The sequence below is a fragment of the Xenopus laevis genome, chromosome 3L (assembly GCF_017654675.1).
Source record: "Xenopus laevis strain J_2021 chromosome 3L, Xenopus_laevis_v10.1, whole genome shotgun sequence".
Taxonomy (NCBI): domain Eukaryota; kingdom Metazoa; phylum Chordata; class Amphibia; order Anura; family Pipidae; genus Xenopus; species Xenopus laevis.
Genome location: NC_054375.1, coordinates 151,084,322 through 151,098,012, shown reverse-complemented (window position 1 = coordinate 151,098,012; position 13,691 = coordinate 151,084,322). Strand labels below are relative to the sequence as shown.

General features: G+C 40.5%; 1 protein-coding gene across 2 annotated transcripts in view; it reads right to left on the bottom strand.

Moving 5' to 3' along the window:
* Positions 1-13,691, bottom strand: part of LOC108711728 (venom factor-like) — a 54,398-nt gene that overhangs the window by 14,645 nt on the left and 26,062 nt on the right. For both annotated transcript variants that reach the window (XM_041587311.1, XM_041587310.1), the window contains exons 23-32: positions 11,815-12,018; positions 10,578-10,644; positions 9,981-10,140; positions 8,027-8,128; positions 6,075-6,225; positions 4,093-4,256; positions 2,852-3,010; positions 2,159-2,218; positions 1,869-1,959; positions 793-844 (exon numbers count right to left, since the gene is read on the bottom strand). In XM_041587311.1, coding sequence (XP_041443245.1) covers positions 793-844; positions 1,869-1,959; positions 2,159-2,218; positions 2,852-3,010; positions 4,093-4,256; positions 6,075-6,225; positions 8,027-8,128; positions 9,981-10,140; positions 10,578-10,644; positions 11,815-12,018 — 1,210 coding nt within the window. The remainder of the gene's footprint in view (positions 1-792; positions 845-1,868; positions 1,960-2,158; positions 2,219-2,851; positions 3,011-4,092; positions 4,257-6,074; positions 6,226-8,026; positions 8,129-9,980; positions 10,141-10,577; positions 10,645-11,814; positions 12,019-13,691) is intronic.

The following is a 13,691-nucleotide window of genomic DNA, read 5'->3' as shown; positions in this document are numbered from 1 at the left end:
GAATGGTTTCCGGCCGAACACCTACATTGAGAAATAACCTCATGATTGTGCGCTATCCTGTGTTCCCTGATCTCATACAAGGTCATTTCTAGTATCCCTGGTCAGAAGTGTGGGGGTTGCAAAAACACATCTGTTAGTGCTCATGCACAGAGTAGTTCTGCCTATGGACTGGCTGCACTCTGGTATAGTGTAGCATTGGTGGTCAAATACCAGCCTTGCCCTTACCCTTTGCCATATGGTAAGTACAGGGCCCAGATGGAACCTGCATTTGCTGCTGACCCCTGACTTGTGCATATTAATGTCCCCTCCATATGGGATGGCAACAGGTCTCTGTGCTCTGAAGCACAAAAACCTGTGGGAATTCTTTCAAACAAGAAGGCAGCAAGCAAAGTAAAAAAATGGTGGATTTCGCCCATGTTTTGCTCTTTTCACACTACCTTCCCTTTAGTAAAGCACCCCTTAAATATAAAGAGGTTATTTAGCTACTTCAGATATTTTATGTGTTGCCCTCGTCACTAGGAATCTGCAACCTTGTGGGCCATCTTCTTCTTTTGAGCTTCCCTCTGCAATACTAGTAGTGATGTGTTGAAAGGAAACTTTCGTTTCCCCTATTTAAAGGAATGTGGTGGAAGCAAGGAGAAGTACTGGAGATGCTTTTCCATGTGCAAAGATGAACAGTATTATCTTGTTCTGAAGAATGGTCATCAAGCTCCCAAAGTACAGTGACAAATCAGAAATGCAAGCATCATGGTTTCCTTCATTGTGGAATTGGTCAGAAGTGGAGCACCATACCTGGCACAGACTTCAACAGAAATTGTAGCCTTGGCACCTTCAGGGTGCTGAACTGTTTGAAATGCAAAAAAAAGGCAGAGTCAGAAAGAACAACTAAAAAAACTGTAAAAATGACTAAGACTAACAACAGTTTGGTGGAACGGTATATGGGATAGTATTTTAATGAAATCCTGACAACTCTGACATACCATGGATACACAATATATTCTTCATACCATGGTCATGTCATTAAAAAGATAGTTGACAGCTCCGCCCTATTGCAGTCATATGATAACATGACTGGCTTATTGCTGGGTGACCACTCAACAGGGAACTGGGGGCAGGTAGAGTAGACAGTAACCAGGGCACATACCTTCTCTGCCTCCTACCCCATGTCTGGTCCCCTCTCTTCTGCCTGGCCATGGATAGTGCACTTGTGCCTATTCGCATGTGCGCCTATTTAGTGTAGTGACCAGCCACTTTGCCTAGGGAGCCTGGCCAGCCTGACCCAGCCACTCAATTCTAAATCCACATTCCTTGAAAAAGCCCAAACTTGAATTTAACAGGACCAGACAATGAGTAGCGCCATGAAAGTACTGCACAGCCTAACTATTTTAATGGATAATGCACTCTCTACTACAGCTTACAAGAATGCCATCTCGTCATCTTGTCTGTAAAATTCCCCAAAACTCTGATGATTGTTCCACTAGTTTTGCAGGACAAGCCCTCAGCCACAAGTGGTTGGGTATTCTTGTAAGAGACACTATAATGGCAGTGTGAGTACTATAGAAAGGACATTAAATAAGTACACTTTGATGGTTAAAGAGTTTCTTGGTGATAATTCTGGGACAGATTCACAAAAATGTTTGCCATTGGTGAATTTCACCAATTGTGGCAGTTGTAAAACATAAGTACTATACTGTCACTAGAAACTATGGAGGACCTTTGTTGGCTGGTGGTGATGTATGTATGTATGGTAATTTCTATTTACAGTTATTGGAAGGGATCCAGTGATCTGGAAAGGGATCTGTTTTGGGATACTCTCTGGCTATAGTACTCCCTGTGTAATGTTAGTATGAAGGAAAAAGCTCACTCACTCAGTTTCTCTTCCTTTACATTCACAGACATGTCGAAGTCACTGCTTGACCTCTCATTCTCCGATACAAAAGCGTAATATATATATACCACCTGCGCAAGGAATAACATCATCAGGATATCAGACAGATGAAAAGATATGCAAGATTAGGGGAGTTAAGATTAGTTATAAATGTAAATTAAAATAGTGAATAATATGTTTATAAAAAGTGTTTGGTATGACTAATGTGAAAGACTCAAAGTAACATTATCGGATGCGACATATGATATATTTAGTTTGTAGTAAACTTACCTTTAACGTACACTTTCCCTTGCCTGTAGCTTTTACTACAAAGTCTTTGTCTGTGCGTGTCTATAAAAAAAATGGACTCATCATTAATGTGCAGTATAAGGAAGGTTAATGGTTTTCTAGAAATGTCAATACTAACGAGCATTCTTCTTGCCATCACAGATAACTGAATTCGGTATAGCTGTCTAAATATCCCATGCAAAGTCCTGCTTCCAGATGATTCCAGAATGATGATGATGATGATGATGGTTGTTATTATTATTATTATCACTGTTATCATCATTATAATAGCATTATATCATCATCATTGTCATCATCATCATCATCATTATTATAGTATCATTATAGCATCATCATCATTATAACATCATTATATCATCATCATCATTATGGTATCATCAGCATCATAATATCATCAGCATCATAGTATTATCATCATCATCATCATCATCATCATCATCATTATAGTATCATTACATCATCTTCATCATCATCTTTTTAATACCATCATCATCATCATCATCATCATCATCTTCATTATATTATTATTATCATCACCATCATGTTATTCTTATTTATTTTTATCGCTGTAGTCAAACCCTCTCCTATTTGACTAAAGAGCTAGAATTCCAAATTCCAAGACCAAAAAATGGGCACCAACTGAATGAATGTTTTTTAAAGTATGCTCATACTTACTTCATGGACACGAGACACCATAGCATTGGAGGGGTTGAGCCTATACGTTATGAGCGGTCTCTTGTCTAAAAAGTCAATGGTGACATCCATGTCAAGCTCATTGAGATGTTGGGTGTCTGTGTGATACTGAGCCAGAGCTTGGAACATTATCATGGTGGCCTGGAAAATGGAAACAATGGAAAATACCAGTCATACCAATAAAATCACACACTCTTTATCAGCCCATGGCCCCATGAGAGACTTATAAATAATATGTTTGTGTCCACCACTGGTTATACACCAGCCCCATATAGCAATACACTACACCAAAAACCTCAGAAATCAGTGAACTTGCTGACCTGGAAGAAGCCTACATGGTTGTACAAGAGCATGTACATAATACGGGACATGTGACATGAACTGTCCATGAGTTCACTATTTTGGGCATATCTTTCATGAGCAGATTTGTCACCACACCCCTTCAAAATACTGAATCGATAATGAGCAGTTTGGAATCACTGCTGCTCTTGGCTTGACTGAAACAGGGTTATTTACTAAACTCTAAATTTTTGTCACTTTTTTTTTTTATTAAACCAAGCTTAACCAAACTCCCTCCACAATTTTACCTTACGTATCATTAAAATAACTTGAAAAAATCAGATTGCGGAAAGACTCGATAAAATCGTGTGAAAACCTGAATTTTGGGATTATTGACCGAGTCCCAAATTTTTCAGATTATCGGACTAAACCCTATGTTCAAAATTGGAATAGGGACATCTGCCATTGACTTCTGAATGACCTCGACAGGGTTGAGATGGCGGATTTTCGGTTTCTGACTTTTAGCATTCCCTGGGTATAATAAATCTCGAAAATTTTAAGTTTTCCCCTTTAAAAGCCTCACCAGAAAAAATTGTGGTTTAATAAATAGTCCCCCTTTATTGTTAAATGGAATACTTAGACAGGCAGCTCCTGCTCCAAGCACTATATGGATTAACAACACAGCCTAAATGTTCTAGTTGCACTACATTTAATTGGCAGCAAACTAGGAATTTTGATGAGAGGGGAGAGAGCTGACCAATAAGGCTCCTGTGATGAGATGGGAAAGCCAGGTGAAAAGGTAATGAGAACAAATAAGAAGACTCATCAACTTGAAGTTTCTGGCTCAATTTCCAACAGAGCCTTATAGAGATGTCCAAGGCCTACACAATTTTAGAAGGAGGAATAACTTAATGGTATATACAACTACACAATGCACAACTCACCTGAGTGGCTCTGAAATTTTCTCCCTTATATTTCTGTCCCTTGAGCCAACGGACAATATCATGGGCTGGCTGGTATTTCTTCATTTTAAGGAGGGCTAGAAGAGCATATGATGTGGCCTCCACAGAGGTTAAAGGTGAGTCTGATTCCACCCAACGGCTCACATCTACATGATAAAAGAGAATAATGTATAACAGTAATGACCTTGGTACACAAAAAGATTTCAGTGGCAAAGCCGCTGGGGGGTTCTCTGACCATATAAAGGCACAAGGCTGAGTTATACAGGGAACTCTGAGTATCACTCGTGTATTATAAGTGATAATGTACCCCCTACTGTAAATGATAAGGATATTAGAAGTCACTGAGGGTTTGTTCTGTGACCATATAAAGACACAAGGCTGCAGGCTGAGTTATACAGGGAACTCTGAGTATCACTCGTGTATTATAAGGGATAATGTACCCCCTAATGTAAATGATAAGGATATTAGAAGTCTCTGATGGCTTCAGTGACCATATAAAGGCGCAAGGCTGCAGGCTGAGTTATACAGGAAACTCTGAGTATCACTCATGTATTATAAGGGATAATGTACCCCCTACTGTAAATGATAAGGATATTAGAAGTCACTGAGGGGTTGTTCTGTGACCATATAAAGGCACAAGGCTGCAGGCTGAGTTATACAGGGAACTCTGAGTATCACTCATGTATTATAAGGGATAATGTACCCCCTACTGTAAATGATAAGGATATTAGAAGTCACTGAGGGGTTGTTCTGTGACCATATAAAGACACAAGGCTGCAGGCTGAGTTATACAGGGAACTCTGAGTATCACTCGTGTATTATAAGGGATAATGTACCCCCTACTGTAAATGATAAGGATATTAGAAGTCACTGAGGGTTTGTTCTGTGACCATATAAAGACACAAGGCTGCAGGCTGAGTTATACGGGGAACTCTGAGTATCACTCATGTATTATAAGGGATAATGTACCCCCTACTGTAAATGATAAGGATATTAGAAGTCACTGAGGGGTTGTTCTGTGACCATATAAAGGCACAAGGCTGCAGGCTGAGTTATACAGGGAACTCTGAGTATCACTCGTGTATTATAAGGGATAATGTACCCCCTACTGTAAATGATAAGGATATTAGAAGTCACTGAGGGGTTGTTCTGTGACCATATAAAGACACAAGGCTGCAGGCTGAGTTATACAGGGAACTCTGAGTATCACTCATGTATTATAAGGGATAATGTACCCCCTACTGTAAATGATAAGGATATTAGAAGTCACTGAGGGGTTGTTCTGTGACCATATAAAGACACAAGGCTGCAGGCTGAGTTATACAGGGAACTCTGAGTATCACTCATGTATTATACAGGATAATGTACCCTCTACTGTAAATGATAAGGATAGAGAATAGGTGATAGTTAAGCCTTATTGTTAAGTGCTTTATAAATCTATAAGTGTGAGTTTAGGAGGCCCAGTAAAACTTGTAAAGTGTATTATTGAAGTCTTAGTCGCACAAATCACATTGCCACATTGATTAGAAAACAGTTTCAAAGAAGAAAAGAACTGACTGTCAGCATGGCGAGTGTTCTTTTGGTTTGCTTTTCTCACATTTTCTCTAATTTCCTGTACCTCCAGCTATTAGAACGAGCCTGATTAGGTGTGTTAGTAACCAGTGACAACCAGTTGTTTAGTGTTGAAGGGCCTTCCTGTCATAGAATAATGGGTTTCCGTATCTATTTTTGGCATGATTTGTTGAAATGAGCTCATTTCATTCCATTTGCCATAGTTATGCATGAATTAAATGGTATGGTGGCCATGAGACACTTCTAAGATTGCTGTAAGAATCAGGTTAATGGCATTTATATTATATTATTATCATTATATTATTATTAGGGCATTTGTATTTATATTAGGATGTTACATGTAAGCTTGCACATGGGTAGGAGCTGTGCAATAGATATTAAAAGTTCCGTACCTGTGGCAGCAGACATTAATTTAGTTGTGTCCTGGAGCTTCCCCGCCAGTACAAGTGCATAGGAAGTTATTGCAATGGAATATGGTTTGCGTAGGGCAGAGTATTGATTCATCAGGAAGTCTGTAGCTTTGTAGGAACTAATAAGCAAGCTCTAGAGAAGAGAATCAGAGATTAGGTTACATTACTCTGAATGTTAAGAAAATAATGATGTACCTGAGTGTATAGCTTTTTTTGTAATGGGGTGGATGACACTTCAGCTTAAGAGCCTCAACCCTTAGAAATGGAGCAATGTAGAGACCAGTGTTACTATGCAGTACCAGTACATGACTACAGCTTGGTCACTATGGATTACTAGTGCTTGAGCAAATAGCAGACCAGTAGATGTTACTGCTAATAGGCTGATATAGGTTACTAAAACTGGAGCAAATAGCAAACGAGTGCATGATACCTACCAATTGGCTGGTGTAGGTTACTTAAACTGGAGCAAATAGCAAACGAGTGCATGTTACCTGCCGATTGGCTGGTATGGGTTACTTAAACTTGAGAAATTAGCAAACGAGTGCATGATACCTACCGATTGGCTGGTATAGTTTACTTAAACTGGAGCAAATAGCAAACGAGTGCATGATACCTACCGATTGGCTAGTATAGGTTACTTATACTGGAGCAAATAGCTAGAGTGCATGTTACCTGCCGATTGGCTGGTATGGGTTACTTAAACTGGAGAAATTAGCAAACGAGTGCATGATACCTACCGATTGGCTAGTATAGGTTACTTAATCTGGAGCAAATAGCAAACGAGTGCATGATACCTACCGATTGGCTGGTATAGGTTACTTAAACTAGAGCAAATAGCAAACGAGTGCATGTTACCTACCAATTGGCTGGTATAGGTTACTTAAACTGGAGAAATTAGCAAACGAGTGCATGATACCTACCGATTGGCTAGTATAGGTTACTTAAACTGGAGCAAATAGCAAACGAGTGCATGATACCTACCGATTGGCTAGTATAGGTTACTTAAACTAGAGCAAATAGCAAACTAGTGCATGATACCTACCGATTGGCTGGTATGGGTTACTTAAACTGGAGAAATTAGCAAACGAGTGCATGATACCTACCGATTGGCTAGTATAGGTTACTTAAACTGGAGCAAATAGCAAACTAGTGCATGATACCTACCAATTGGCTAGTATAGGTTACTTAAACTGGAAAAATTAGCAAACGAGTGCATGATACCTACCGATTGGCTAGTATAGGTTACTTAAACTGGAGCAAATAGCAAACTAGTGCATGATACCTACCGATTGGCTAGTATAGGTTACTTAAACTGGAAAAATTAGCAAACGAGTGCATGATACCTACCGATTGGCTAGTATAGGTTACTTAAACTGGAGCAAATAGCAAACGAGTGCATGATACCTACCGATTTCATGGTCATTTCTGATTTTCCTTTATGGGAACAAAGAGGCTTAATAATGGAAGAATAGAATATAGTATGTAGAGAAAAGAGACTAGGAGAATAAAGAAGGTTGAGTAATGAGAGGAGGTATAGTAGTTTGGAAAGTTGGCCCTCAGTCTAAGGTTTTCTGGTGGGCCCTTTGCTCCCAGTCCAGATTATTAAATACTACCTGCATCTTGGTAACTATGGGTTACTGGGCCTGGAGAAAATATCAGACCAATAGTTGGCACTCACTAATAGTAACTGAGCCTCTTGAAGTTTAATTTCCCTGTAAGAGGTGAGATGGCAGCTGGGTTGGTTCTGCATGGTAAATATGGAAGACACCAGGAAGACATTATTCAAGTGAATGAGAAGATACAGTGTTAGGTTGAGGGTCCCTTGACAGCCAATTGCAAAAAGAACTAATGCTGAGTGGTATGTGTGACTGCCCATAATAGCAAGTTGAAGCTGTATTCCAGGCATGCACATCAGGAGAGCTTGGAGTACTCACGTTGACCACAGGAAGGCAAGTTCTCTCACTTTCAAGCATAGCAATTAGTACGAAGGCTGTGAGGGCTGCATCTGCCTCTGCTTCTCCCAGTTTGATTCCTCCCTGGGTAAGACAGAAATAAATGTTCACAATGGGCAATGAGTAAGCAGTAGCTTCAGATAATAATAGTACTACTAGCTAGTAAAAGTATTTTATGCATAATTTTTGCCTGACTGAAACCTCTTGACAAGCTCTTTAATGGATCCACCACATCAAGGCAGCATTTACAATAAGTGAACCTTTTCTCTTTAGGGATTTCATTTGGTTCAGATTAGAATCTGGAAACCACCCCAGAAAGGTTTCCCCAGTGGAACTTCATGGTTAAACTGTAGCCAATAATACTTAGGGCACCTAACCCTCTATCACATGGAGCTACAACTGTAATCCTCCCTGCATTGTTCACACTTGTGACACCTCTATTGTTCACATCCTAAAACCCTGTACTTTCCACACCTCATACAAAGACTGAAACTGGCCACATTGTTCACCTGTTCCACCTCATACAAATTGCTGGAGGAGCACCAGCACTGTGTCACTGTATGTAGTATATCTCAGAGTGGTCCTTATAGGTTTCCCTGTCTCCTACTGTATTCTACCTGCACTGTGCTCCCTGTGTGTGTCATACTCTGCCTGCCCTATGCTCTTTCCCTGTCTCCTACTGTATTCTACCTGCCCTGTGCTCCCTGTGTGTGCCATACTCTGCCTGCCCTATGTTCCCTGTGTGTGCCATATACTTTGCATTCATATGCTCCCTGTGTGTGTGTCATACTCTGTCTTCCTTATGCTCTCTGTGTGTGTCATACTCTGCCTGCCCTATGCTCCCTTTGTATTGCATACTCTGCCTGCCCTATGCTCCCTGTGTGTGCCATATAATTTGCATGTCGTCTGCTCCCTGTGTGTGCCATACTCTGCCTGCCCTATGCTCTCTGTGTGTGTCATACTCTGCCTGCCCTATGCTCCCTGTGTATTGCATACTCTGCCTGCCCTATGCTCCCTGTGTGTGCCATATAATTTGCATGTCGTCTGCTCCCTGTGTGTGCCATACTCTGCCTGCCCTATGCTCTCTGTGTGTGCCATACTCTGCCTGCCCTATGCTCCCTGTTTGTGCCATACTCTGCCTGCCCTCTACCCCCTGTCAGTGTTTGTCATACTCTGCCTGCTCTATGCTATACTGTGTGTGCTATACTCTATAACAAACAAGGGAAAATTGTGCTCACCGCTAATTTTAAAACCATTAGGCGGGGGTGCAATGAGGGTGTGACCACAAAATACATATAGAAAAATTCAAGAGTCCTCTGCACTCAACCCATTATCAATATATTTAAGACAGAGACATTTTGTGCATACTGCTACTGAAAAATGCCTTACCCTTTAAACAAAACAGGGATTGTTCGTCCATATATTGTAATATCTTGTGCTATACTCTGCCTGCTCTATGCTGCCTGTATGTGCCATATTCTGCCTATTCACATATGATTGATGAGTAATATCCCTGCAGTGAGCACCAACCATTTGGTTTTTCGTTTGCTACCACCATTAATATGGATTATAAATTGTAGAAAAATTCTAACCCTAGGTACCACATACAGCACTGTTCTATGGTATGGGCTCCATGCTTTCTCTCTGTCTTCTCTCTTTTACTCCCATTGGGTACACATAGTTGACATGGTATTTACCCTTTCCAAGTGCACATGTGATCTGTTCAATCATATTTATATTTGCAATGCAATTCACATTTTAATGTAGAATAAAATTTGGGCTTCTAAAATAAAATTAAAAAGAGAAGACTTTTGAAAACTTTGAGCCCCCCCACCAAAAAATAAACTCCACTATCACCTTTCAGTTTCATTTCTTATGGTGGCCCATCTCCAAAATAACAATCCAATACATGTTTATTGGTATCCCCAATACATACCATCATCTCTGTAAGGACAACAGGAGCATTTTCCTGGAACTGCCCGTTGGGCAGCTGTTCCACCAATATAAGCCACTTGATTGCACCACAGAGTACGTGGTGGTTAATGGTTATTAAATCCGTAGCCATGGAAAACCCTTTTATAATATAACCATTGAGCCTAAATAGGAAATGAGGATGCGGCAAAAAGAACATTAGCAAAAAACTGTAGAGTCTTTAATCACAAATACAGCAAGATCTAATGCATAGTAAGAAATATAAGAAGAGGTACAAAGGAAGACAGTATATGTAGATATCATTACAGACACAGGGGGAGAAGAGTCTATGAAAGTGGGCAAATTTGCAGCTGGGCAGTAACCTATAGCAACCAATCAGGGATTAGCTTTATTCAACCAGTTGCAGGTTGAGCAATGAAAGCAATCATCTGATTGGTTGCCATGGGTTACTGCCCAGGTGCATATTTGCCCACTGTTTATAAATGAGCCCCAGTAAGTGCAGAAAAAAACACGTAGATAGCTCCCATTTTTTTTGCAGTTTGCACCCTGCCCTGCACATAGTAAGTAAGCTCTACATTCAGTGCAGGGAGATGGCACTTACCATACACTGGCTGATGGAGGCGCAAAGGATTTGTCAACTTTACGATAAGAAAGTTGTTGAACATAACCTGCAAGTAGAGTGAAAGTAACAATCAGATAAATATCCGGGAACTTTCTCGCCTACGAGACCCATCTGGGCTAGTGTAATACTTTACATCAATAGCATCCCAAGAGGGTCATCAAAGATTTAGTAGACACATGCTCTAAAAAAAAAACATGCCCTTAAAGGGGACCTGTCACCCAGACATAAAAAGCTGTATAATAAAAGTCCCTTTGAAATTAAACATGGAACCCATATTAATTTTTTTGTGAAAATATCCAAACCTGTTTAAAAAATCTCAGCTATCAATCATATTTTGCCTGCCCCTCCTCTATGCCTTAGGCATAGAGGCGGGGCAGGCAATTACTTTCACTTTCCACTTTGCACTTACTAGATATCACTGCCCTCCTCGCATTCCCCCTCCCTTCTCACCATCTGTGTAGCCAGAGTATGGGCATGAGCATCAGGTCCCCCATTCTGGCACATAAATAAGATTTTGGCATGACGCAAAGCTTGTCTTATTAACAGATCCCACAAAATGGCTGCTGCCTGCTTGTTGTGATTATGAATTCCGAGACTAAAAAAAAACAAGATTTAAATAATTTTGTAAGTAAAGTTTATTTTGCTTGACTTACATCATAAAATAGGATTTGATATTATTTCTTAAGGTGACAGGTCCCCTTTAAAGTGGGAAGAATGATTGTATTTTCTTGGATCAATGTGTTTCTCCAGATACAGTGTCGGACTGGCCCGGCGGGATACCAGGAAAAAGCCCGGTGGGCCCCGACCCTTAATGGGCCCCCGCCGGGCCAGTCCCCTCTCCCGATCAGATTCGGTGGGAAAATAAATTTTCAGGCGCTGCGATAAGAGCGGCGCAGTGCCTTCATGCAGACGCGACAAGCGGCGCCTGCATCATATAGGGGCGAGGGGTCGGCGGGGGGTCGGATGGGGCCCTGGACATTAGTCCCGGTGGGCCCAGGGCCCCCCAGTCCGACCCTGTCCAGATATAACTATATACAGACTTTACCGCATGCCATTGGGAAGGTGGAAAAATGTAAATTCCAAGAGCAGCCAAATTGGGGAACATCCCACAAGCATAATTGTCTGGATGACACTATAGAGGTCATAAGCCCTAAGGCCTTCCAAAGTCTCTTCACAAAGAGCAGTTACCCCGAGTCATTACATTCTGTTTATTCACCTTGTTCAATGTTCTTGATGGTTTCTTCTCTGCGTTGCAGCCCAACTCGCTCCCATTGGTTGGTGGCATCCAGGTAGTGGGCAGCAATTACATTAGATGTCATTGTCGCTATGTTCTGCTCTACAGAGCCAGCCGGCACCACAATCAAATGGCTGAGAGTGGCACCATCGATGGAACCTTCACGCGTATGATCGTCTAAGATTCCTAAATGTAAAAGGAAAGAAAGGGCATTATAGTTGTTTTATACTATATTCTTTATGAAATGTACCCAGTGACTAGGACCATACAAAGTGAAGAAGGTAAAACACTGAGCAGTCCCTATACAGTATAGGGAACAAGGGGGAGTATTTCTTAGAGTGAAACTAGAACTCACCAAACTCTGCCAGTAAATTCTGCTGCTCTTTATCCATTTCTATGGGATTTTGAGGGCCTGCTTATTATTAATTATTGATGAATGTGCCCCTCTTTAACATAGCGGTGTTTATTCTCAGTAAAGCCTGCCTCTATCCTGCCTGCTGAGTTTCCCCTCTATATAGTATTTTGTATACTAAACATAAACATGCACCACAAGCCTAATCAAACAAATGATTTATGCTTTCAAAGTTGGCCACAGGGGGTCACTATCTTGTAACTTTGTTATGCATCTTTGCAAGACCAAGACTGTGCACATGCTCAGTGTGGTCTGGGCTGCTTAGGGATCGTCATAAATGATCAAATCAGCCCAAGTCAAATAATATCTGCCAGATGTCGATACAACAAGACTGATTAATAATCAGAATATACAGACTGCACTGGCTCCTGTGTTGTCATGTAATCTAATGTGGATTTTATAGTTTTTGTATTGTTTAATAAAAACTTTCTCCAACTCTGCAGAACCAGTGGCTTCAGCAAAATAATCCTCCAAATAGAATCCCAGTTTATCTGTTTAAATCTGGCTCCATGATCTTTGTCCCTGCAGCTGGAGTTGGAAACAGTAAATGGGATGTAAAGACAAAAATAAAATCCAATACAAATCTCTACACCGTCGCTGACTGCTCTACAGGGAAACAAACAAAGCTGCTTGAGTTCTGCATGGCTGGGAAGTAAGGTGGGGGCTCCCCCTGCTGTTCATAAGTATGATTGTTTCCCTGCAGAGCAGTTAGGGACCGTCTGACAATTCCTATCCACAGCAGTAAATGAAGGGAGAAGGTCACTGCATACAGTGAGGTTTCTTATAAAAACGCTACACATTTTTTAATTCAAGTATATTGGAGATAGATTTCTTTTTCAGTAAAGAAAGTAAAAATTGGATTTTATTTTTTTGCCTTAACAAGCCCTTTAAAGACTATTGTACAAACACATCTATGTATAGTTGATCTACAATAGATGTGAATGTTGTGCTTACTGATACCATTCATTAATGGTAGTTTTGATGAAATGCACTCTAGCATAAGTGTGCTGTCTACCATTGTACTTTCCCACCTATTCTGCAGAATCATGTGCATGTGTTCCTATAAATGCTGGAGAACCATGGAGGTGCCACCATCTTAAACATGGAAGTGATTAAAGGGTTCTCAGACTATTTTCTGCTAAGAGAAATTTACTAGTCTTAGTTAAAGACTTATTTGATCCACATAAGAAAACTTTATTGTCTTGGTCAAAACTCAAAAATGAGTACAAGCTTAATGAATCTGATTATTATATGAATCATATGAATCTTATATGAATCAGCTTAGTTGGCAAGAAGCCTTAATAACTAAAACTAAAGGAAGTATTTCCAAAGATTCTTTTAGGCTGGTTTGGTCTCCTTATTTTGAAATCTGTAACTCCAATACTGGCGATCAAATAATGCGCTTTCTTCAATAGTTAGATGACCTATCTGACACTCCAGATGATAA